This window comes from Emys orbicularis, chromosome 1, assembly GCF_028017835.1.
Source record: "Emys orbicularis isolate rEmyOrb1 chromosome 1, rEmyOrb1.hap1, whole genome shotgun sequence".
NCBI lineage: Eukaryota > Metazoa > Chordata > Testudines > Emydidae > Emys > Emys orbicularis.
This window is the reverse complement of record NC_088683.1, coordinates 259,722,194-259,749,611: the sequence shown is the minus strand read 5'-3', so window position 1 is coordinate 259,749,611 and position 27,418 is coordinate 259,722,194. Positions and strand designations below refer to the sequence as shown.

The 27,418-nt window shown below is 45.8% G+C and overlaps 1 protein-coding gene across 1 annotated transcript in view; it reads left to right on the top strand.

The window, feature by feature from the left end:
* COL4A2 (collagen type IV alpha 2 chain) overlaps nucleotides 1-27,418 on the top strand; it is a 217,670-nt gene that overhangs the window by 39,355 nt on the left and 150,897 nt on the right. The window contains exon 2 of the mRNA XM_065407451.1: nucleotides 18,480-18,560. Coding sequence (XP_065263523.1) covers nucleotides 18,480-18,560 — 81 coding nt within the window. The remainder of the gene's footprint in view (nucleotides 1-18,479; nucleotides 18,561-27,418) is intronic.

Sequence of the window (27,418 nt, the reverse complement as noted above, 5' to 3'; positions counted from 1 at the left end):
TGTGCCTCAGTGTAGACCTCAGTTATTTCAGTGAGAATTTGATTGCACTCTAAATCATAAATCACTATGTAAAATACCGTAAAATAAACATAAAGGACATTTTAATACTATTTTACTCTTCTCTCACTTTCTAGTCAATGATCTCAAAGGCTTGATTAACTGAGTCTCATTCCGCCTTTGTGAGGTAGGTAGGTATTATTATCCCCATTTGTAAAATGGGGAAACTGAGTCACAGAAAACTTAAGACCAAAGTTAAAGTTACATACATCTGCAACTTATTTCAGATGGTACCTATTTAGATGTGATTTCTATATAAGCTCTTATACTATCATTATCACCACAGAATCTGAATTCCTTCCAGTAAGACACTAAGGGCATGTCCACACTAGAAGCACTACATCGGCGCAGTTGCACTGATGCAGCTGTGCCACTGTAGCACATCTGGTGAAGACGCTCTATGCCAATGGGAGAGTGCTTTCCCATCTGCATATTTACTCCACCTGCGCAAGAGGCAGAAGCTATGTCAGCAGGAAAGTGTCTCCCGCTGACATAGTGCTGGTGTGGACAGTGCTTAGCTCCCTGTAACTTGCATCACTCAGGGAGGTGTCTTTTTCACATATAAGTTAGAGCAACTTAAGCGGTAGTGTAGACCTGCCCTGTGGCTATGTCTACATCAAGGTGGTTAACATCTGTCACATGTGATTCATTTTCTCTTTTATCCTTTCTCCACAGAGAGAGCTGTGCATGCAGTGTAGTGTTCTGTTTTCATAGAGTTGTTTTGGGGTTTTGTTTCTTTGTAAATGTATATTCTGCCCTATGTTTGCATTTAGAGTAGAAGGTCCTTAGCTTCTTTGAGCGTTCATTTTACAGTCTAGGACTGGACATCAGCATAGCTTTACCTATGTGGTAGAAAATTCACTGTCGCTAAGGAGTAGAGTTGTTGACCATGGTCTTCATCCCAGAGGTTAATGTGATCTTATAAATAAGCTAGGCCCAGGCCATTGAGAATATATTGACATAGCCCAGGTAGCAAGCCTCCTAGCCAGTTTGACAGACTTGGGTCAGTGGGGCTTATGCTAGCACTCTAAAGATAACTTTGTAGACACTGATTTGAAGTTGTGACTTAGGCTGGAGCTTGGGCTCTAAAGCATATGCCCTCCATAAGCTTCCAAGCCCAAGCTGCAACTTCAAATTGATGTCTACACATCTACTTTGAGCGCAACTAGCATGAGCCCCACTGACCAAGTCTATCAGCCTAGGCTGGGAGGCTGTATAGACATACCCTGAGTGCTTTGAAGATAAGTACCAAGACCTTGAACACGACTCAATATTCTATGGGAAGTCATGTAGAAAGCAGAGGATAGGTCTGATGTGCTCACGGTAACTTGTGTTCCTGAGGGGAGATACTGCAGTGTTCTTTACTAGTTGGAGCTTCATAAGGACGGATGGCTTCATGCATAAGTAAATCACATTGCTGTCCAGAGAGGAGGCGGTAAAGGCATCTGTAACCAAGGTCTGGTCATTCACCAGGATGAATTGGAGTATCCTAGCCAGCCAGAGATAATAGAAAGCTCTTCTCAAAGATGATGCTATGTGAGAGCTTTGGGTCTGCAGGGGATCCAAGAGTACTCTGAAACTACAGACTGAATTGACCAAGTGAGGATGTGAACCTTCAGCCAAAGGAGACTATACCATGGCTGCAAAATCTTTAGACTGTTCCCTCTGCTCCCCAGCATCCCATGTTTTGCTCAGGTTCAGTTTCAGCCAGCTGTTCTTCATCCATGAGCTGATCTCATCCAAGTACTGTCCCATTTTGGCGGTAGTGGTGTGGGTATATGTGGTGAAGGTTAGGTAGAGCTCTGTATCATCTGCATATTGCTGGGACAAAGGGAGGTGATGTACCTGGGATATGCAGAGGGACAGGGTCAGTGGCACCTGTTTGTGGATAAGATCTAGGCCCTGAGAGATTGCACAACCCCCACGACCAAAAGGCAAGTGAGGCAGTTCTTCGGGCTGACAGGTTACTACAGGTGCTTTGTGCCTGAGTTTGTCACTCTAGCAGTGCCCCTAACGGATCTGACAAAAAGCTCCTAGCCCTGGAAAATACAGTGGTCTAAAGAATGAGAGAATGCCTTCCAGACCCTGAAGGATCACATGAGTCAAGAACTAGTCTTGTTCCACCCAGACTTCTTTAAACAATTTATACTCCAGAGTGACACCTCTGAGGTGGTCCTTAGAGCGGTGTTATCCCAGGAGCTGGATTGGGAGGAATACCCTATACTTTACCTAAGTAGGAAGTTATTCCCCTGTGAAACTAGATATTCCCCAATAGGAAAAAAAAAGGCCCTGGTAGTAAAGTGGACAGTTGAGGCACTACGTTACTATCTGCTGGGGAACTGCTTCCAATTCATCACAGACCAGGCATCCCTTTGGGGGATTCACTCAAATGAAAGACACTAATGCCCAGATTATGAGGTGGTACCTCTCGCTCCAGCCCTATGAGTTCAAAGTACTTCACTGTCCGGGTAGGGCTCACATGAATGCTGACCCCTTCCCCTGAGTGGGAGGGGAAGAAGAAGGGGGAGGGTCATCACCAGACCCTAACTTGAAGGGGAGGGCATGTGACAACACCGCACTGAGCAAGCGGGGGTTAACCAGTCACTTTGGGCCCAAAAGACTATGCCCCCTTGCCTCTGCTGCGCATGCTCCATGTGGAGGGAGCAGATAAAAGGAAGATGACCAGCTCAGTCGGGGGTGGCTGAGGAGGAAGGATGTGTGCTGCTGGGTCCCACTGAAGAACACTCAGTCCTCCAGACTGCTGAGGTGGGTATCTCACACTACACTGCGGAGAGCACCCCCGTAGTGGAGACTGATGAGGACACCAATCTACTGCCTGTGGAGGATGGGTCGTCAATGGACTTAAGGGTAGGAAGTGTCCCAGGGAATGTATTGGGAGCCAGTACTTGAGACCTGAACAGAGAGCTTGCTGGCTTCACAGGACCCTAGGTTGGAACACAGTGGAGTAGGGTGAGCCTGGGTTCCCTCCTCCCTGTGCTGAGTGTTGGGCATTACTGCCAGAGACCCAGCCATAGACTGTTCATTTCCTCTGCCCCAGCCAGGGAGCCAAAGCCCTGTTTGTGATTGTTTGCCCCAACCAGGAGGCCCAGGGGCTCTAGAGTGTTCATTTGCTCTGCCCTGCCCCAGGAACCCAAATTCCTGTTTGTCATTATATACCCCAGCTATGAGGCTGAAAAGCTATAAACTATTTATTTGCTCTGCCCCGCATCTCTGACTGTGTTTGTTTGGTCCAGCTGAGAGTCACAACAACGGTGTGATGGGTTGTATCAATCCCACATTGGGCAAGCAGGGGCACCTATCCCCACAATGGATGTGCAGAGCTCCCTGTGACACAAGTTTATCTGGGATGGGTTTCTTTCATGTTAGATTCACTATTGTGTGTTTTGTAGGAGGAAAGGAAGATTCCTTCTTCGAATGAGGCATTGGCTGTTTCAGTAATGAATGGCAGTAGTTGCTCATGACTCCTCACACCAGCCAGAAAGGGCATAGGTTGGATCCATAGGCCTTCAGTCAAGACTCCTTTAGGATGTTCATTGCTTCTTGATGAGTGAATGTACTGGACTCTTGGAATGTGAATGGCTGTTGGGTATAGGTGGAGTGAATCCATGCTGTCTGAGAAGCCTTCCTGAATGTGCGTGATCTTTTCAGTGAAGTAGGATGATAATTCCCCACAGTATTTGTCAGTGCGTTCTGCTGCAGACTGTAGGCACTCAGGATTGGTGAAGTGGATTACCTCCCTGGATGGCTCTTTGGGGCACAATTTGGCATCTTCAGTGGAGGCTGATAGGAAGGTTCTTTTGGCCTGTAATACAGCCTCACCGTAGAATTCCTCAGCCTATCTATTTCACACTTTATCTTCCCCTACTAGTGCTTAAGTTTCCAACCCCCTCTCTTCATCTGGCATAAGGTGTCGGAAAACAGATCTGTGTAGGTGATAGGGATAAAGGGGAACCATTTGGGAGCCAGTGTGCTGATGATTGAGGTTGCTGTACAATAATGATTCACCAAATCCTCAACTTCTTTTCCTGCGTGCGGAGTGCTGCTGTCCTCTAGCAGGCTTTGGAACTCGATGGGAGTCCAAATCTTCATGGTCTTATCAAGATTATGGGTCTTTCTTATGTCCTGGGAGCTAGGAGAGCTCTGATCATTGCTTTAATGAGGAGATGGTCTGTACAAGTCAGTGGCTGTTTGATATTGACCTCTCCAATTCAAAGTGTTACGACTGTCTGAGCTGAACCAGAGATGACCTGTGAAAGTGCAAGAGAGACAAGTGAGATGAGTTTGGGGGTTTTGGCATCTGTCTCCTTGTCAGCATGAATGTTGAAATCTTCCAGTACAACAGTCTGAGGTATTTCACCATCATCACTGTCAAAGTATCAGTGAGCTCCTTTTATGAACTTTAGGCTCCCTAGCTTGAGAGTTTTGGCCTATGTAACTTGTAGAAGGTCACATAGGAAGTTCTATGACAGAGCCAGGAACAGAAATCTAATCAGCTGACTCCCTGTCCTTTTCATTACATGGACATTCTCCCCACTTAAATGAAGATATAAAACACATTAGGTATATAGCTCATAGAGAAACATGCACCTCTAAGAGGTATAAGACGAGGTTCACCACCACCTAAACGTTTGCTAAAGGTTCTAAACTTGTGAGTGGCCCACTGCATGACAGTTTTAAATGTATCTATAGTATATGCTGGGAAATATAGGTATATTCATTAATTTATTCTGGTTCATATTGTTTTCTTTACTTCCAAGGCATGAACATTTCCTGATTTTTGTTAGACTAACGAGCAGGCTATGTTTGCAAGGACAGAAGTATAATGAAAAAAGGATGTGAAAGAAGGGCCAAATGACATCACTTAATTCATTTAAAGGAAGTTCAGTATTTGGATGTTTATAATCTCAGCATGTTCATTGTTTGTACTGTGATAAGAGCATTTTTGGTGTGCAGGCTGAACCACAAGCCCTATTACAGAATGCAGACAATGTTTGTGAATTGTTGTCTGTTGGTTAGAGCAAAGGATGGAGAGGCAGGAAGGTCTTGGGTCTGAAACTGAGTCACTGGCACTGTGTCCCCCTGGGAAAGTTAGTTGTCCGAAATTCTACAATGTTTTAGAAAGTAACTGAGCTGCAGAACTAAGTAAAAACAGAAGCTGAGTGACAAGTAAATACCCCTCTCCACCCGGTTACCTTCTTTAATGCCTATCTGCTGACAGGTTTTGATGGACAGGTCTGGGTTCTTCTGGATCCCGCCACCCACTCAGCAGGGTGTATCGTCTTTTTTTTGCCCTATGAATTTATTTGGCAGTGCTTCCACCCCCCCTCACCCTTTCCTGGCAGGGTCACCAGGGCAGCTTGGGAGGAAAATTTTCTAAACACGGGGTAACCCCCACTTACTTGCCAGATAGTTGGAGACTCCCAAGAAATAACACAAATGCATACAATATATTCAACACAGTAATTATTATTAAACAGGAGACAAATAACATAACAGGGTAAAACACTATTCTTAGAGTCACCGGTGCCCACACTGATAATACCCATGACTTTCCCCAGTCACAGGACCTGATGTAGCCAATGTAAGATCAGTGTCCCATTAGTACGTGTACTTTGTTGGGGTCCTTGATGACCTATGACCATGATATCTTCTCTGCAGTGGTTTAGCAGTGTGGCTGACTGGGTTCAGTACAGCCCAAAGGACTCACAAGTGGGAGGAGGTGGTAAATCCCTCCACAGGTTTAATATGCAGCAGGTTATAAAATCCCCAAACCCTTACTCCCTGGCTTGAGGACACAGTTCAGGGAGTAGTGGGTCCCCAAAACAATTTCCCTAACAGATGGTGCACTCACAAACTCCATGAATGATCCTCAGGTTCAGAGATGACTCTGGACTCCTCAGTCACTGCTGAGGGGCTGATCTCTGCTTGCAGGGATCCTCTTCAGACAGGAATCAGGCTGCTTCTGGTCCCAGGATTTCCCCTCACCACAAAGGGGTGCAGGACTCAAGGTGCAGATTACACAACTGTACTAAAATCCAAACTGTAGTCTCCTAACCCAGCATCCAGACACACACACAGCAAGCACCAGCCCTGGACTAGCAGACAGAGCCGAGCCTGACTGGTCTCACCTAGGGAGCTGGAGAACTAACTCAGCCTGGCTGGGGAAGTTTCCCAGCAAAACTCTACAAACTGGGAGTCATCAGTGGAGAAGGAAAAGCCCAGCTGAGGGATCTTGCTTTCAGGTCCCTAGAAGCCAGTTCTCGGGGGAACCCTGCATGCAGGCCTGGGACTCACCAGCTCCCCATACAGCCACTCCCACCCTTGCCCTGGTTGGCTCCAGACTGACTCAAAAAATGGCTTCTTCCCTTTCCTGAGCTCCCTGGGAAGGGCATCCCTGGGAGCCTGCCTTGGCTCCCCCTCCCTACCAGGGACAGTGTGCCTCTCCCTGAGCTGCCAGCAGAGCCCCAGGAATCTAGGTAATCTCCTTGGGGGTTACAACTGCATGTGGGGTGATGAGCTATTCTTGATCAATTAAATGTATACATTCTTTTGGGAAAATCAAGGCTCCATGTGCTGTGTGGCAATCTGGACTTAAATTTTGTAGCAAGGGCCTGAGGTTTCAATGGTCCTCCAGTGCAGTAAATGAGAGAGTCTGAAGCTGCTTCAGACTAATTTAAAAACAAAAAAAATACAGCTGAGTTTAATATTAAAAATGAATACTACAGCCTGTACAGCATTGTAGCAGATTGCTGACTCACTGGTGCGGTGCCTCCTGCTGGTCATCTGGGAATTAGCTCTTTTCTAGCCTCAGAGCACCCTCTGCTAGCCAGTGTCTCACCTGCCTCAGGCCCCCATGCCCCTCCCAGACCCATGCCCTTTACCTTGCGGTTCTGCCCCAGCAGTACACCCACACTCTGGGTCTCCCCCCACCCAGGGGAACCCCCACCTCGCCTCAGTGGCTACTACCAATCTTCATATAGCCCCCTCTCACTGGGGCAAACTGCAGTCTGTAATGGCCACTCATCAGCAGCAAAGGGGTTGGACCAGCTGCCTCCACCTATCCCTGGGCTATACCTCTGCAACCCCAATACCTCTTTGTGCCTTGCACAAGGCCTCAACCTGGGGAGTTGCCAGGCTGGAGCTCCCCAGCTCTGCTCTGCTTCAGGTACCCTATTCCTAGGCAGCTAGGTGCTTCTCCCTCCCAGGCTGGAGAGAGACTGACTCAGCTCCTGGCTCACAGGGCCAGCTGTGGCCTGATTGGGCATGGCCCCAGCTGTGGCTGCTTCCCCAATCAGCCTAACTTTCCACCGGAGCGGGGCAACTGCCCTGCTACAAGCATTAACTGTTTTACTGATTTTGATATTAAATAGATTCTATTTTACCCTCTCCCAATGTTTTCCAATTTTCACTGTAGCCACAGATTTTAGTATTGACAATACATAACTGTACAGAAGAAACCCAAAAGGAAGTGAGGTTAGAGATTGTCAGCTGAAGAAGAAAAAATTTAAAAAGGAAAACTACATTTTCAGTACGGGCTGGTGTAAAACAATCTGCCTCTCCCAGCCATTCCTTCAGCGATCTTAACTGGCAAATGATGTTGTGTAGTTTTATAATAACCAGGAATGCCAAGGCTCCACCTGCCTCAAAGTACTTCAGATATTTCTTCTGCATTCTGAGACATCTCTTCTGCCAAATGAACAACATGAAGAGCTTCTCCAACTCCCTTCTTTTCCTTTAGTGAAAACAAGTCATAACATCTGGAGGAGATAAAAAATACAGGTGGGGCAGGGGGAGACTACTATTTGTATTAGGCTATCAGTAATTCTACCCATGAGAAAGAGATGTTTCCACCTTGACAGGTCTTCATTTTATGAAACATGGATGGGATGTTACTTGCATGTAAATCAGAAATGCCTATTGGAGGGGAAATGTTGACCCCATTCAAGTAAATGGTAAAACCTCCCTTGACTTCAGTGGGGTCATGATTTCATCCTAGGATCTTAACTCTAAAGTAACTTATGTCCACCTTGGCCAAATTACATGGATTGTGAGTTTATGGAATCCATGTGACATCCTGATACCATGGCTTCTGATTTAGTAAATTAATTTTGAACTCTGATGACATCTTTCAGCTAATGAATCAAAGGTGCATCTGGCCAGTCTGAACAGCATGTAAACATTTATATGCAGTGATCTGTAGACAAGGCTGCTTCACTTAAATCATTTACTGCCCAGACAAACAGGAACCCTGTCTCTAGGGAGCACCTTTACCATGTGCCCTTTATCAAAGAAAAAATATGTAAACAACAGTTATTCATAATAACAGCCATTCTACAGGAGTTATAGAGCTCTTGGACCCACTTCAAAATATTTTGCCCTGGGCCATATCATCTCAGTACATTGAAATTACATTCTGTCAACAGCTTTCTCCATGTTCAAACAGACAACCAAATCCAGCTGGCCGCTTGGGCTATACTCCTGATATGCAATAGCAAACAACAACCTGCTTTTAACACAGTTGAATCTGGTCCAATCAGAGCAGGAATTAAGGGGTTCAATAAGGAAACAAGATTGGGCACCTAAATTGAAAAGTGAGTTGAGTCAGTAGGAGCCACAACTCTCAAGGTCTCTTTCTAGTCTCAACAGAAAGGAAACGGTGGGTGTTACACCTGGATGAACAATTTACAATGTAGGCTTAAGTCATCAAATTTAGACTTCTTTCCTGCTTGCAAATTTCCTGCCCATCCCACTTTCCCCCTGTGATTCCTTATATTTAAAGAGCAGCTAAACAAGGCATAGAGGGACCTGGATTATATACCCTCCATCAGGCCAATGGCTTACCAGATCCTCACTGGCCCACCCACCAGTTAGGTGATGCCTCCCCACCCTCCTGGCCACTTCTCTTCTGACTCTTGAGCAGCAGTCACCCTTAAAGGAGCCACTACTCTATTTTCCCCACAAAACTAGGCAAAGCCCCCTTACCTTTCAGGTTGCAGGGGTTGCATTTTTGCATAGTAATTTTTCAGGGTAGAACTCAGTTTAAAGTTCATTATTTTAATGACCAATTGTTCCAATACAGAGAGCAGCCAGCAAATGTTACCTCAGAGGAAAGTGGGAAAATACACTTACCCCACATACACAAGCACATGTTGAAGGTAGGTGGGGGAAAGGAGCAGCCAGGAGAAATTCTACCCCGGTTTTCTCCCCTGGAAAAGCCTCACACTACTGCACTAGCACCAGTGCATCTCTGAGCAGGTATAGATAATAGAGTAGTAAAAGCAGCGACAGGCTTATATTTAATGCTTTCATCATCACTAGCACCAGTGTAATTGCACTGCTTCTTGTTCAATAGCAACAGCCTTGTTTGCACAGGCAGGCTTTGGAAATCTAATAGGTTCAGATGAGCTTCAAAAATGTTGGATGTGTATCTGAACCAGAGTTGAATCCCTAAACCTTTCAAGGTTTACCACCACTTATAGTAATAGTTCTGAACTAACATGGTTAACTGAGAGCTCCCTCTATTTGCCAAGTTTTGTAGGTGAGTAAACTAGACAGGTCAAATACAGGATTGGTTTATAAATAGACATGCCTCAAAAACACTTCCCCATACATGGAATAAGATCCAGACTTCCTATGTTTCTATTGTTTGAAGCAAATGATATCATTGCTTGGATGTCTTTCCAGAGTTAATGGAAAAAAGCCTTTGGAAACAGAGTAGTTAAATATAGGAATTAATACTTTAGTGAGTAGGGTGCTGTACAGCATTTATTCTGTGCTACCAGTATGTAAACAAACTGCTGTCTGTAAGCGGAGGCAGGGGGAATATATGCCTATAATATAAAACATTGAACAAAAGCCAAATTCAGATTAAAGGCTGGGCTGACAGTTTCTAACTCATTCCATTGTGGAAAAAATTTGGCTCCAGATCATAGTGTAGTGTTACTGTACATACCATGGGCTTGCATTCTCCACTGCCTTACACCTTGCATAGTCACTTACATCTGTGCAATGTGAGTGCAAAATGCTACCAAGTCAGAATGGTAGCATTTTACCCACACTTTGCACTCATTAGCATAGGTACACATGGCATAGGCGCTGACTCTGTGCGTGCTCCGGGGCTGGAGCACCCATGGGGAAAAATTAGTGGGTGCTCTGCACCCACTGGCAGCCAAGCTTCCCTCACCCCACCTCCTCCTCCCTGGTGCACCGTGTCCCCGCTCCTCCTCCTACTTCCCAGCGTTTCCCGCCCGGCTGCCGCCAAGCAGTGTTAGCACGCTCCGGGATGGGGGAAGAGGAACGGGAACGTGGTGTGCTCAGGGGAGGAGGCGGGGACTTGGGGAAGGAGTTGGAATATTGGCAGGGAGGGGGTGGATTTGGGATGGGGACTTTGGGGAAGGGGTTGGAATGGGGGCAGGGAAGGGGTGGGGCCTCATTGAAGGGGTGGAGTGGGCATGGGGCCGGAGGCAGAGGGGGGGGTCGGGCACCCACAAGAAAGAGGGGAAGTCGGCACCTATGACACATGTTGCAAGTTAGTGGAGAACCAGGCTTTATGGGCCAAATCAGGCCCTCTGGTAAACCATGTCCTTTTGCAAGAAGGGTGTAAATCAAAAATGTGTCCTTAAGGCAGCAGAATCAGCTCCAGATTGTTCTGTTGACCAGACCCCTCCCCAAATACAGAAGTTACTGGGGAGGTTATTCTCCTATCTGTGGATACCCCAGCATTCTAAGAAAGTCCTCTTTATCTTAAGATGTCTTCAGAGAGCTGGTACACTTATGCAGAGCCCAAGGACTGCTCCCTAGGTCTCTGTCTCCCATCATATCACATAGCATTCAGAAATAAGTAGCTTAAATAGCAAAGATAAATGGGAAGTTTGAAACTGTTACTGTGTTAATTGGCTTTTTACATTGGTTTACATCAGGGGTCGGCAACCTTTCAGAAGTGATGTGCCGAGTCTTCATTTATTCACTTTAATTTAAGGTTTCGCGTGCCAGTAATACATTTTAACGTTTTTTAGAAGGTCTTGCTCTATAAGTCTATATATTATATAACTAAACTACTGTTGTATGTAAAGTAAACAAGGTTTTCAAAATGTTTAAGAAGCTTCATTTAAAATTAAATTAAAATGCTGATCTTACGCCACCGGCCTGCTCAGCCCGCTGCCGGCCTGGGGTTCTATTCACCTAGGCCGGCGGTGGGCTGAGCGGGGCCTGCGGCCAGGACCCCGGCTGGCAAGGGTCCGGCAGCCAGGACCCCAGGCTGGCAGCGGGCTGAGCGGAGCCGGTGGCCGGGACCCCAGCTGGCAAGGGGCAGGCGGCCGGGACCCCAGACCAGCAGCTGAGCGGGCCCCGCTCAGCCCGCTGCCGGTCTGGGGTCCCGGCCCTGCCCACATAGAGTGGGTACCTACCTTCTCCCTGGTTCTGGCCCATTCTCTTCTTCTCTCTCTGCACTGAGCTGAGGGTGGGGGTGCACTGAGCACAGGGCTGGGGGTGAAGGAGCAGGCTGGGGGTTGGGGTGCAGGGTCTGGCCAGGAGCTAGAATGAGGGAGGGGGCTCAGGGTTGGGGCAGGAGGTTTGGGTGTGGAGCGCTTACCTAGGCAGCTCCCATTTGGTGCGAGGGGTGCAGGTGGGAATGTGGTGGGCGGTGCAGGAGCTCCCATTTGGTGCTCAGGGTGGGGGGGTGGGGATGTGGGGGGTGCAAGAGTCGGCATGGGGTGTGGGGGGGCTGGGTATGTGTGGAGGGTGCAGGAGTCAGGGCATGGGGTGTGGGGGGGCTGGGTATGTGTGGGGGGTGCCAGAGTCAGGTCATGGGGGGTGCAGGGGTCAGGGCAGAGGGCTGGGGGCGTGTGAGGGGGTGCAGGAGTCAGGGCATGGGGTGGGGGAGCTGGGTATGTGTGGGAGGTGCCAGAGTCAGGGCTGGGGTTGTGGGGGGGTGCAGGGGTCAGGGCAGAGGGCTGGGGGGTGGGCTGGGATCAGGGGGTGCTCCCAGCCCCCTGCCCTGAGCGGCTCACGACAGGGGGCTGGAGGGATAGCCCTGATTCCACCCCCCTTCCCCAAGGCCCCGCTTCTGCCTCTTCTCCGCCTCCTTCCCGGTCTGAGCAGCGAGGGCGCTGGGGCTCCTCTTCTCCCCTCCCTCGCAAGGGCCATCAGTGGCAGGGAGGGAGAGGAGGCGGGGCACGACACAGCACGCTGGGGGAAGAGGCAGGGGAGGGGGAAGCTTGGCTGCCAGCAGAGCCTGCCCTACAGCAACAGCCGACAGGACCAAGCTTGCTTCTGCCTCCTGCCCCCGCCAGAGAGAGCGGTAGGTGGGGGGCGGAGAAGAGCAGGCTGGGCTGGGCAGGATTTTTAATGGCACGCTGCTGCCTGCCGGGGTCCCGGCTGGGGTTCGGCAGCGGGCTCAGTGGGGCCAGCGGCGGCTGTAGCGTGCCATTAAAAATCGGTTCGCGTGCCGTCTTTGGCACGCGTGCCATAGGTTGCCGACCCCTGGTTTACATCATATTTTCACATACATGTATTTTCCTGTTTATGTTCTAGCACCTATTTTAAGTTAATATGTAATCATCTCTCTGTAAGGGACAATTCAGCAGAATACAGCTTCTCATAACTCTGGAGTGTCCACATAGTGGCTTCTTCAGGGATACAGAAGGGGGAAGAATGCTATGGAGTATGCTGCTTGCATACAACCTTTTGTTGTCTATGGGTGAGATCCCCTGTAGAGTTGCTCAAGTATCTATATTGATTAACTAGGCAGCTTTTAAAGTTTATTGTGTAGCTGACATTTTTAAAGGTCTTACTAAGCCGAATGTGTCACAACAGCGCCTTCTGGATTCTGTCTGGTATGTTTTATAAATATGTATTTAGGATGAAAGCCATGCAAAGTAAAAATCCTTATGAAAATATAAATGGAAATCACACTTCTCTTATAAAAAAGACTGCCATGTACATTTGTTACTAAAGACTGGGACAAGAATGCTTTATAAATTGAGGTGACAAAAGAAAATAATTTTCCAAATATTGAGAGATTATTGTGGCATAATTGCCAAATCTAACTTTTAAATGAAAGTAAACCATACAGCCTCCAAACAATGAATATTATGAGCTCTCTTGTGGCTTTCATAGGCTACTAAATGCTCTGTGAAAGCGCCCCTCACTAATAGCAGTTACCAGTCATCTGTCCATCAGACCCTGTTTAGAGAAAGACTCTTATAACTTCTTTTTTGGAGATGCAGCACGCCTAATCTACCTTGCTAGTCTCACAGTGTGTGCTGAAAGCTGGGCGGGCAGGCATTTGGCTGGCTACGCCTCCACCTTGTCAGCCCCTTTTGGGCTTGTTAGAACCACAGGTAGCATTATGGCTTCCCTTTCACCCAAGGAGTACAAACAGTGGGGGTCTATCTGCTCCTTGTACGCTCTCTTCCTCGTTGCACATCTACACAGTGGGAGCCAGAATCAGCACCTAACCAAACTGCTCACTCATTTAGAGCTACATTCTCAGGCCAGGTCTACACTACAAAGCCTATGTCTGCATAGCTATCCCGGCTTAGCCCCCCAGGGCAGATGCAGCATGCCAACAGAAGGAATTTTTCTGCCAGCATAGTAACACCATCTCCCTGAATGACCTTAGCTTTACCAACAAAAGCACTCTTCTGTTGGCATAGTGGTGTCTGCACAGGGCTTTTGCTGGCATAGCTGTGCTGGAGAGGGAGTGTGTTTTTTGTTTTTTTCCACACCCTGATGAACATAGCTCTGGATCAAAGAGAATATTTTCACATTGGCCTACATTAGGAAAACTAATAAGCTGATCTACAGGAGATTGAACATATCATTGAATCTTAATATTCAGAAGGGTGCACTGTCATTTTGCATATATTGTAGAGAATACACAGAACAGTTTTTCAAAACCACCTGCTCTATAAATACGGCTGGTGGCCAGGGCTGTGTCTGTTCTTTGTGAAAAGTCCTTCCCCAAATGTGTACAAATGTAGGTTCCAATTTCTTTCCAATGAGAGAGACACATGTTGCTCCCCTTAGTTTCAATGGGAATTGTAAACATACAGAATTTGGCCCTTGATATGTCGGTCAAGCACTGAAGTTATCGTAGTAAAGCATCAAATAAAAAAAGGCCAGACTTTCTTAGGTAAAAAAGAGGCTGTCTTAGCCAAATAATTCTCAGAATATTTGGAGAGTACATCCACACCCACATGCTGCCAATCTACATCTCCCCATCCTCTGGAAATCCAGGCCAATTAAGGTCTTAAGCTTTGACTTCATAGAAGTCTTATTGCCCAGTACTCTTAGTAGCTGCTGGATCGAAGGCATCCAGAGCTTCAGGTGACTGATTCCCATCACACCCTGACAGTCCCTGCGGCATGTCTGCCTGCAAAGGTCAGGGCTCAGCCTTCAACCTGATGACAAGCAGATCAGTGCTGGTTTAATCCATGGCACCCAGCCAGTAACACTCTCCAGGCTGGTTTTGAATGATTTGTTTATAAATTTTGCTAGGAGAATAATTTGGAATGCAGAGGATACAAGGTGTATTCTTTTTTAAATAAAGCCATTTTTGAGTGATTACACTTGTAATACAGAGTAATACATTTGAAACCACTGAAATTCCTATTTGTCTTGTTTCTCTATAACACATGCACAGGCTCATTTTTTTTTCCTTTTATTTTAAAGAAAGCAAAAGAAAGAAACACTTTCAGGTTAGGATTTTATAGCCAATGTTTCAGATCAGCATGAGATTTTACAGCTGAGTGTAACCCCCCTGAAACTGTGTGTTTATAAATGAACTAGCAGATCTCACTGATGATGCTATAATGTTCTGCTTTCAAACGCGTGTTTGGAATCCTAAATTGACTCTCAAGCCAGAATCTCACCTCAGATATCCGAATATGCCACCCATTGCAACACCACACAAGTATGAGGTTTGTCAGCACTACCAGTCAAATCTTAGCTTTACATTAAGTTCCCAAACTTTCTAAATCACTCTGTAAATCTTAGCCTGGCATAGATGCTGTGACTGAGAGAAAGAATAAAGTTACTGTATGTCATGATAGCAGCGAGTACAGTTATTGCAGGGTATAACGTGAAATGCTGCCATAGTATCAAGGACAATGTGGGGCATGCAGAATCTGTTGATACCATGTTGCAATATTTTGATTATAATCTCCTTAATTTTTAAAGCTGCATGTAAGGAAATGGCCTATATTTCCTGTTTTTGATATACTAGTAGAATTGTACTGGGAGCCTTGTTTGGCTTTGTTCTCTGTCAGAATACCAACTGTTAGGAGTTTGAATGGGCATCCAGGGATGACAATGACTTAAGTGGATTATTTTGTGTTCAATGCTAGCAATAAAAAAATCTTTAAAACATGCAGAAGTTTGAATGGGTAGTTTTAATGGTTTTTGCTTGAGAAAACTGGATTCAGGTCAAAACTGAAAGTCTCTCTAAATTCTCTGCAGAGAATTGCCTTTTGTTGGCTGGACATGTACTGGCATAAGAAATATTGTCTTGGGACAAAAAGTTTGTGAGAACAGAGAGGACAAAATATTCTTTGTTTTGGGACACATGAGCTTTATACTTGCATTTTTACATAAATTTGATTAATATTAAATATGCTAATATTTTATGCACAAGGTTCACAGACATTACTGGCAGTTTTACAGTCTCTCTTATTTGTACATAAATAGTAAAGTCTATCTTCATCTGCAGCAAAATGTTACACATTAACTCCATTCTCCTCTCCAAACACATGTGTAACTTCCATTGACATTAGTAGGAATCACCTGCACTTAAGGAGAGCAGAATACACTCCAAAAGAATTTCACTGCTTGCGCTGCATATAGTATAAGGAAAAGATCACTATAACCTTAAATTACTTACTTTAAAACTGTCTTCAGCATACCATGGGAAATTATTTTTGTGTCTAATATCCAGTACATACTAACCCAGTCTATAACTCCAGTCTGTCATTGCTTTTGCGTACTCATTAGGTCTGATATTGCAGTCCTTACTCACACTGAGCCCTTACTCACGTGAGTATCCCAACAGAGCTCAATGTAGAGTTGAAGAATAGTGCTTAAATAAATCAGCCTTCCAATGATATAACTGTGCAAAGCCAAAGTCATTAATGTGTGATGCATATGATAGCTAATGACTAGTGATGAAGAAAATGACTTAGAATCAGTTTAAAGATTGAAGAGCTGAAGGATTAGTAGTAATGACTAAACAATACAAAACTTGATCAATAAATGATTTAACTTGATTACAAACTATAATTCTCACTGTACCTTGGTCTGACTGTGTTTAGACACTATAAAAAGAACTCTCTCTTGGCTATTGAGTGAATATATTTGTACGAATAAAAACACCCTGCACGTACGCTGTATACCTTTCACCTGAAGATCTCAAAGCACTTTCTGTAATTAATCTTCACTGTAACAAGCCTCCGGATTTCAAAAGAACATGGTTGCCTTAAGATGATAGTTGGATATTTAATGACAAGAAATTGCAAGAAACTTCCTAGACCAAGGGTTCTCAACCTTTTTCTTTCTGAGCCCCCCACCCAACCCCCCACCCCTTCCCCATGCTAAAAAACGTTCATGGCCTGGTAGTACCACAACTGTTTTTCTGCATATAAAAGCCAGGACCAGCATTAGGGTGTAGCAAGCAGGGCAATTGCCTGGGGCCCCACACCACAGGGGTCCCCACAAAGCTAAGTTTCTCAGGCTTCAGCCCCAGGTGGCAGGGCTGGGAGCCCTGGGCTTCAGCCCCACACAGTGCGGCTTCAGCTTTCTGCCCTGGGTCCCAGAAAATCTAACACTGGCCCTGCTTGGCAGCCCCCCTGAAACCTGCTCATGGCCCTCCAGTGGGCCTCGGACCCCTGGTTGAGAACCACTGTTCTAGACCATCACCAAGATATGAGAGATTAATGCCGCCTCTGACCTCAGATTCTTCTTCAGCAGACTTCTCGAATTTTAAGCTACAGCTTTGGTTCTTACCTTCAATTTAATTGCACAAGCTCCTGAAATGTCATTTAATTGTTAACACAATTTTCAGATATTCAGCTCAGTTTTCAATAAGTCAGTGTTTATTCACATCTTTTCATGTGCTGTATAATTATACCTGCCTACTGTATTTTTCAGTCCATGCATCTGATGAAGTGGGTTATAGCCCACGAAAGCTTGTGCCCAAATAAATTTGTTAGTCTCTAAGGTGCCACAAGGACTCCTCGTTGTTTTTGTTGATAGAGACTAACACGGCTACCCCTCTGAAACCATTAAAATGAATGGAACTGCTGCTATACAGTCACTTTGAGTTTCAGGGGAGGGGGGGGGAATATATCTGGAAATGAAAGCCCATGAGCTAACAGGGAAGTACACATTCCATCTACAGGGGGATAATCACATAGAAACACAGATTATTTTTAAAAGTAAGTGCATATCTCAGATAATGTTGTGAGTTTGTATCTGTCTGGTCAGTTAACTAAAATATGAACAGACCTGAGCAAAATGTTAGTGATTACAAAATGGCCATGACTTAGTCATTCTTGTATGGTATAAATGATAAAACATATTCTCCTTCTCAAATGGTGCAGAATTCACTGAATGAAGTCAGGGCATATTATGTCTGGGAGATTATTTTCTGAAACAAATATGAAATCTTTTGGGAAGCTGAAGACACAATTTCAGTTCCTAGAATACATTTTATCATTTTAGCTACCGGGTTTAATCAAACTTTGGGAAAACTTTGAATCCAAATTAATTTAAATCTTGTATGCCCTAAAACTAACAAAAAAGGAACTTAAACATATGAGAGCCATGAGCGCCTCACAACAAATGTGAGTATTTGTTTTGGGAATTTAAATTATTGCATGCAATAAAACTTAGAATATTCTGGATAGGTCTTGACAATACAATAACAATGAATACCAGGTATTGAATGGTCCACTGCATTGTGATACATGACTTATACAATACCCCCCTAAAGAATTCAAGCAGCTGTGCTTATGTAATACAGATGTTTGCTGGAGGCATCAAAAAGATGTATGAAACATACTATTCATGATGTGGAGTTATAACAACATTTAGAAATTCTGTATCAGTGTAGAAAATCTTGTGTCACAGTAGTTTGTAGTGTTAATCCCCTAATGACAATTTTGAGCATTACTCCTAAAATTTAGACTCAATGCTTTTTTAGGCTGTTATGGTTTTTGCTAAAATGTGTATAACTAGGACCTGGAAATCTACTAATCCTCCTCCTTGGAAAGAATGGATTAAGAAGGCCTAGTCTTTGCTTGGGACAACTCCTAGTGAGCTTACCATTCCAAGTATATGTTTTACTATTTTCTCCTATGTACTGTAGCTGACATTATTTAACATTTTTGTGTGCGTTCTGTTTTCAGGGTGGAAAATCTTACACAGGACCATGTGGAGGAAGAGACTGTAGTAGGGGATGTGAATGTTTCCCTGAAAAAGGAGGCCGTGTAAGTACCAATGTCTTCCTTGTATGTTGCAATGTAGAGGCCAAATCCAAAACCCACTGACATCAGTGCACTTTGGATCAGGCTGTAGGAGTTAAGTATGTTAAATAATATTCTCGCTGAAAACGAATAATTTATTATTTTACTTCATTATACTTCCTATAGCAGTTTTGGATTGTTTGAATAAAGCAACTAAACGCACATCTGAAATTAAGATTTAATTAAGAAAGAAACATTCTGGAACAAAATGCAGTATCTGGCACTTGCATGGAGGATTACGGGATTATTATCAAAGGTCTCTCATTATGCAGCATATTAGAACTAAGTTATATGGCAAACCACTTCTCCCTGGCTTTTTATGAGGCAAAGCTGCCCTGAATCATATGGCAATGTTAAGCAATTATAAAACGATTCAGTAACCTTCAGTTTTATTGAAATGTTTCTAAAAATTGGTCACAGGGCATAAATATATACCCAGTGCTCATTATTTGCATTAAAGCAGAGGAATATAAGGTTTGTGGGATTTAGAACTTCCCCAGAAGTGGAGCCATTTGGGACTGTGTGGAATGCATTGGCACGAAGCAGAAGGGGCTGGAGCAATGTTTTGAGGGGAGCAAGAAAAGGATTGCAGGATGAGGTTGCCATCAGCGGTGTATTATCGCCTAGGCCGACAAGGCCTAGGCCTAGGGCAGCAAATTTGCAGGGGCGGCAAATTTGAGCACCCACGGAGAAGCTCCCCTGCTCCAGCTTGCCTCCTCCGCAAGCATGCTGCGGCGTCCTGTTTCTCTCCCCTCCCTCCCAGCACTTGCACCATGAAACAGCTGTTTCGCGGGGCAGGGAGGGGGGGGAGGGGGAACACAGCACGCTGGGGGAAGAGGCAGGGCCGGGGTGGGGATTTGGGGAAGGGATTCAATAGAGGCAGGGAGGGGGCAGAGTTGGGGCAGGACTTTGGGGAAGGGGTTGGAATGGGGGCGGGGAAAGGGTGGAGTCGGGGCGGGGCCAGGGGCGGGCAGGGCGGCAATTATTTCAGGGCCTAGGGGCGGCAAAATCATTAATCCACCACTGGTTGCCATGCAGAGCTCCTGACCTGTGCAAGAGTGCACGTCCAATCCTGCAGGATGTATGAGCCCTAAATGGCAGACTCTGCTACATCTGATACAGTAATTCAGCCCTTTCTGCCCCCTGCTGCTAAGAGAAGGTTAGGAGAGGCAGGCCACACATCCTTGCTGCTGTCTTGAATCCCATGTGAGCTCCCTTTTTCCACTTTCCACTCAGTTTGTGCCAGTTCAGTTTCCTGTTACAGTCCTTGGGCTTGACCCTGCATGGCAGTAGAAGAGGAAGGGTGGTAGGCCACAAAGGGTCTCCTCTGCATAGGGTGATGCTACTTGCTGTCTTGGGAGGTAGATGATGGAGCGACACATTTACCAGCAGTACTCCTGCTCATAGCAGAAGTACTGATTGTCCATATCAACATCAGGAGAATACCTCATTACCATATTGTGGATTAGGACTGAACAACAATGTAGTAGTCATGTTCAGTCTCCATGCCCCCAGCAGGCCTTTTGGATATTGAGCGTCCATATGGAAGGGGATATGTGCAAGGTCATTAAGTTCCCAATTGAAGCTGATTTGGGAGCAGGGGCCACTGACTTAATTGGTACACATTACTCTCTCAGCAGCTGCTGCCTCTATACCTATTCAGTCAGCATGCTTCGCTCAGCAGGTGTGCATCTTCCCTGCACATCCTTCTTGGTGAACTGTAGGATAAAACTTTTAGTGGTGGTAAAAGGATTCAAGAAGTTGGGTGGGTTGTATTTTTTTTTCCTTTGTAATTTTTTTCTTATTATCGTCTTTGTCACACAAAGCCAAGTATCAGATTTCTTATACCCATTAGAGATGGTGGAAAGAGTTACTTGCTGAAATACTACCAACTACTGTACCATACTGAAATACTACCAACTACAAAACATTTTGTATTTTTGTATTGGCTGACCAACCCTTATTTCACAGGTTGCTGAATCTATTCAAGAGGAGAAAAGAGCAACCAACCAAACAACTGTGTAGGGCAGTTGAAAATAAACTTGAAAATATTAAAATAGCAAAGTAAAAACTCACTAATGTGCCCTAGTGAGTGAAAGCCCACTATAAATTAATTTATGAAAATTATCAAACTAAGGCAGATTCTGCTGTACTCACTACCCTCAACTCCCTTTGACTTAATTGAGAGTTGAGCATGCTCCTGATACCATTAGGTCATAGGTAAGCAAACACTAAAAGTCAAGGAAGATCTATCACAAAACATATTTTCCTCATTTATTTTGTTATTTGTGGTTCAGTTTTAATTAGACATGTGTGAATAATGGGGAAAAGGTATTTTATTCAAAGAACATCACAACATGTTTACAAAATTATTTTTAGTTCCGTAAACTATCACTTTGACAGAGGGTGCATTGGATGCATTTAATATTTGTTGGCCTCTTCGGATGTCACAGGCTCAGCTGTACATCTGGTTTAAGCAACAACTTTTTGCCACTAGAGACTCTGGTTAAATTGGCATAGAGTTTGCTCTCATGCTAGTCCCCAGTGGGAGTATTTATTCATACAAAACCTCAGTATAAACTGGCCCAATGCTCATTTTCTGTTCTTGAGGTGACTCACTCCATGCACAATAGGCACGTTGCCTATTCGTTATCATTCATAACAAGGTCTGGAGAAGTTGCATGGAGTCTGCTTGTCCTGTGACTAACTGTGGCTAACATAATCAACCTCACTTTGAAGGGCATTTGGAATTCAGCGTATTCAACAAACAATTGGATAAAGAAAACATGAAGTCTGATGCTAATTAGCATTGCTGCCTCTGGGTACAATTTAGAATTTGGTGGAGGACCCTTTCTTAAGAAGTCTTAAGAAGCAGTACCACTCCTTTGGATTGCTGCTAATTACTATACATCAAAAGCTGCTGACTGAAGTTAATTCATCAGTACGTTAAAAACTTTACAAATAATTGTGAAAACATCTGTGCTGGCTGGCAAGATCTAAAGGGAAACTTGTCATTAATTTTACATATATAAAGTTTCAGCCCTTTCTGCCTTACTTTGCAGCTCTTGCCACAGTCAACTCTTCCTTTCCTCCACCCTGAGCCTCTATGCTGCTTTGTTCTGGTACCCGGCCAGGAACGGATGTAAGAGAGCAGGTGCCAGAGAGGCTGCCTGAAGAGTAGGTGCCCCTAGTGACTCAGAGGAGCTAGTACAGCTCCTGCTGACCATCTGGCTTGATGCATGAGGATCCAGCTGGCAGGGCCGGCTCTAACTTTTTTGCCACCCCAGGCAAAAAAGAAGAGCGCAGCCCCGCCGTAACACCCTCCCCCCCCCCACCCAGCGCCGAAACCCCCGCCCTCCCCCAGCGCTGTGCCAGGCCACCCAACCCCCCACACCCCTGAGTGCCGCGCCGGGCCGCCCAAACCCCCGCCCCCCACCCCGAGCGCCGGGCCGGACCGGACCGGGCCGGGCCGCCCAAACCCCCGAGCGCCGGGCCGGGCCGGGCCGCCCAAACCCCCGAGCGCCGCACCGGGCCGCCCAAACCCCCGCCCCAAGCGCCGCGCCGCGCCGGGCCGCCCAAACCCCCGCCCCCCCCGAAGCGCCGGGCCGGGCCAGCCAAACCCCCAGAGCGCTGCGCTGGGCAGGGCCGGCCAAACTCCCCGAGCACCGTGCTGCCGAAGCCCCCGCCCTCCCCAGCGCCGCACCGCCGAAACACCCCCACGCTGCCCAGCCGAAACAAAAACAAACAACAACAAAAAAACCCTCGAGCGCCCCCCGCCACCCCAGCATTGGCCGCCCCTTCTGAGGTGCCGCCCCAAGCATGTGCTTGGTCGGCTGGTGCCTAGAGCCGGCCCTGCCAGCTGGGTTGCAGGAATGAGTGCCAGGGCTGCCAGATGCATGAATATCATGTGACATGGATGACAGTTGGGAGCCATCCCCCCACCATACCAAACACAGGGAGGAGTTGCTGGAGCATTCTGCCTATTGGTTGTCCACAGCTGGTGTATGGTTCCTAGGAAACTATTGCCAGGTGGCACAAGTTAGAGCAGCTACTGGCAGATCTGTTGCAAAGAACCAAGGAGCCATCACTGATTGTTGGTTTTCAGCTTTTCCTCCTTTTCTTCTCTCATGGCTGCTCCAGGTGGCCATGTGAGGGCAGAAGCCATACTTTAAGGGCTACCCTAGGGTCAAAGAGAGTCAGATGAGCTCCTGCAGACTTGTAGGGAAGCAGATAAAGAACCATCCAGAGCCACTATCCTCATTCCCCTGTAATACCAGTGGACTTCCTGCTGAGCAGCTACAGAGGGAAGAGACACCAGCTGCTCAGAGTCTCTTTGCTCACATCAGAGCGGTTTCTGGGGCTGCACAGGAGGCCATTGTGAAGGTAGTGGGGCCCAGATCCATACAGGGACTTAGGCATTGCAACTCCTCACTTTTAGGCACCTAGCCACCCTGTGGAATCCACACATCCACACAGCCTAGGTTCCCTATACAATGCATGGGGGAAGAGAGTCACCTGAGAATGCAATCCACAAAAGCCAACATGATAGGCTGGGAGCTGCCTAAGCTAACCAATAGTAGATGCCAACAAGATAGGTGTGTCTTAAGTTGGACCCCTCTTTGGGAATTAGGCATCCAAATCCAGGCTAGATCAAGTTGCCTATCTCTGCTTGGGATCCACAGTAGTGAAGTCTCTCCTGGAGTCAGATGTCTAAGGCATTTCTTGCAAGAACAGCACAGCACTCACCTAACTCCACATAAAATGGCCAGAGGAGGGAGGAGGTGGTTGAAGAGGCCTTCCTTATAACCTTTAGCCCAGTGATTAGGGCAAACAGCTGGAATATGGGAGAATCCAGTTCAATTATCTCCTCTGCTCGATGAGGAGAAGCAGTTTGAACAGGGGTTTCCCTAACCAGTGGACTATGGAATATTCTGAATGGGTCTCTTTCAATCCCTCCTGTTGAAGCCATAAACTTTGTATAAATAATTAAATATGCACTGGGCGAGTGAGAGTGATGCTATAGTCCAGGGGCTACGGCACTCCCCTGGGAGGGGGGCAGGCCTCTGTTCAAATCCTTTCTGCCCCTCAGGCAGATGGGGAAAGGGAACCAGGGTCTCCCAATCCCAACCATTGGATTAAAGGTTGTGAGGACCTCCTCCCCCAGCTTTTTTGAGTGAAGATAGGTGTGCTCTGAGCACACCTATTGGATCGGACCTTGAAGAGGAGAGGTGTTGCCCCAGCTCCCTTCTCCTGGTTTGAGGGTTGCGTTGGACTGAGAGAGAGCTTAGGTGAGAGAGAGAGAGGGGTGTCTGGATGCCTCCCAGAGACAACCGTGTGCGTGCCCAAAGGCAGAAATTTAGGTGCCTCAGGGACTTTGCAGGAAAATTGTAGGTGCAGAGGGATTTTAGGCATTTACGTATGAGCAGGGGGTTTCAGGATCTTAGTGGCCCTAAATTTTGGATTTAGGCACCTAACTCCCACTTTAGGCACACAAATTCTTTTGTGGATTTGGGTGTGGGTGCCCTCTACCACCTCCCCATGATGACAGGTCTGATTCGAGCACTTCAGTTTAAAGGTTACAGGGCATGGCTCAGGATTACATTTTCAATTCGTAATCAAATGTACATTTTCTTCTTAAAGGAGTTAAAGCTCAAAATTGTGGCTCTCGAGGGTCAGACTTCTTCCTGTCTGGCCCCATAATTTGGATCTTTGGAGGGGAGGATAAAGGGAACTTTGATTGAGCTAGTTCCTCTGAATTTTTTGGAGTGTTTACTCCTTTATTCTTGTCTCCCTTTTCTCTGTGGGCTGGTCCTTTGGAAGTATGAGTGCAGTCAGACTGTGTGTCAACTAGATACGGATATTCTGTGCATGGGAACTTTCCTAGGGTGTCTGGCTCTTCAAGATAATTGGACTCAGCCCCACTTGACTAATCAGCTGCCTCTCAGCTGTGACTGTGAGGATAGGGATGAGGTGGTAGCCTGAAGATCACCTGGTCCTCATAAAAGCCAGCAAAAGCTCAGTTGAGCTGTAGAGAGCAGGAGTCCTCAGCTTGGGGGAAGACCCCAGTTTATATGAGACTCTTAAGTGGATGACTTGTGGATGTAGTCCTGCAAGGCAAAGGCTGGGAAGGAGAAGGGATCAGAGGGGCTTGTCCTGTTTCCCAGACTGATGGCCTGTGGAGTGTAATCCTGTAGAGATTAGAGGGGGTCCAGAAGAAGGCCCCAGTCTAGATCAGAGGGAAAGGATGTGAGTGATATGTTGAAGAACTAAAACTAACACTTGGAAGAAAAGGGACTGAAGTCCTATGGTGATGTTCTTTGGTACAGGGGGGAGGGTGAGTTAGCCCACTAGTTTAAAGAAATCAACTGTTTAAAGTATATTTAGGACTATAAATAGGAATGAAGCTACATGTTCTCATAAAGTACTAATACCTACACAATGTAGCAGCAACACACACTGTTGTGAACCCAGGGCTCTGTTCTTTGCAAGGAGTACTGAACCCAGTTCAAGGTCTCCATCCTGATATTCAAAGCTCTATGTACAGTTAGACCTCGCTATCTGAGAAATCACCTCTCTCTCTCTCTCCATTACTATGACCTTCCACCACAGCAATGTTCCTATAGAACAGTGAAACTGGCAGCTAGTAGGGTAAGTGATGGAGTCAGTTCCATTGATTTTTATAGATCTTGAGGTCCTTTAGCACCTATTAGGAGGTGTTCAGTTCCATCTCTGAGTGAAGCAACAGAGGGTCCTGTGGCACCTTTAAGACTAACAGAAGTATTGGGAGCATAAGCTTTCGTGGGTAAGAACCTCACTTCTTCAGATGCAAGCCTTGCATCTGAAGAAGTGAGGTTCTTACCCACGAAAGCTTATGCTCCCAATACTTCTGTTAGTCTTAAAGGTGCCACAGGACTCTCTGTTGCTTTTTACAGATTCAGACTAACACGGCTACCCCTCTGATACTTGATCTCTGAGTGAGTGGTCGACACCTCTCTGGATTTGGCCCTTAATAAAGGTTACTCAGCTAGGTAAAGGCTGCAGGACTGGTTCCATAGTTTGAATATAAGCAACATTACACAGAATTAGTGTGTGTGTATATATATGTATAAATAAACTGTAATTGTTAGTGAATTGCCCTGTGATAATTTGGTATGTGAGATTATAGAATAATAAACTCTGAGCATTTAAAAAACCAACCGAATCATCTAACATTAGGTTTATTTTGTGACAGCTGCAAGTAAATGCACAATTGTACAAAAATGCTATACCACCTGCTTATTGTTTTGCTTAGAAAAAATTTGTTAATATCTGTGATAAGTACAAAAAAGAGTACTCGGGGAAGACAAAGCCATGGTGGAGAAGCTAAATGAATTCTTTGCATCAGTCTTCACTGCAGGGGAGGTAGGGAGATTCCTACACCGAAGCCATTCTTTTTAGGTGACAAATCTGAAGAACTGTCCCAGATTGAGGTGACAGTAGAGGAGATTTTGGAACAAATTGATAAATTAAACAGTAATAAGTGACCAAGACTAGATGGTATTCACTCAAAAGTTCTGAAGGAACTCAAATATGAAATTGCAGAATGAATATGAAATTGAAGAACGACATACTGTGGTATCAAGTATCAGAGGGGTAGCCATGTTAGTCTGAATCTGTAAAAAGCAACAGAGGGTCCTGTGGCACCTTTAAGACTAACAGAAGTATTGGGAGCATAAGCTTTCGTGGGTAAGAACCTCACTTCTTCAGATGCAAGAAGTGAGGTTCTTACCCACGAAAGCTTATGCTCCCAATACTTCTGTTAGTCTTAAAGGTGCCACAGGACCCTCTGTTGCTTTATACTGTGGTATGTAACCTATCACTTAAATCAGCCTCTGTACCAGATGACTGGAAGATAGCTAATGTGAGGCCAATTTTTTAAAACGGCTTCAGAGGCAATCCTTGGCCAGTAAACCTAACTTCAGTACCGGGCAAATTGGTTAAAACTGTAGTAAAGAACAGAATTATCAGACACATAGATAACATGATTTGTTGGGGAATAGTCAACATGGCTTTGTAAAGGGACATTATGTCTCACCAATCTATTAGAATTCTTTGAGGCTAGGTCTACACTACAGGGGGGGGTGTCGACCTAAGATACGCAACTTCAGCTACGTGAATAGCGTAGCTGAAGTTGCGTATTTTAGGTCGACTTACCTGGCTGTGAGGACGGCGGCGAGTCGACCGCTGCCGCGCCGCGGTCAACTCCGCTTCCGCCTCTTGCCGCGGTGGATTTCCGGAGTCGACAGAAGAGCCATCGGGGATCGATTTTATCGCGTCTTCACTAGACGCGATAAGTCGATCCCCAATAGATCGATTGCTACCCGCCGATTCGGCGGGTAGTGAAGACGTGCCCTGAGGGGGTCAACAAACATGTGAACAAGGATGATCTGGTGGATATAGTGTAGTTGGACTTTCAGAAAGTCTTTGATGAGGTCCCTCACCAAAGGCACTTAAGCAATGTAAGTAGTCATGGGATAAGAGGGAAAGGTTTTTTCATGGATCAGACGGGAAACAAAGGGTAGGAATATGTGGTCAGTTTTCAGAAAGGAGAGAGGTAAATAGTGGTATCCCACTGGGATCTGTCCTGGTACCAGTGCTGTTCAATATATTCATAAATGGTTTGGAAAAAGGGGTAAACCGTGAGTGGGCAAAATTTGCAGATGATCCAAAATTATTTAAGATAGATAAGTCCAAAGCAGCCTGCAAAGAATTACAAAGGGATCTCAGAAAACTAGATGACTGGGCAACAAAATGGCAGATGAAATTCAATGTTGATAAATGCA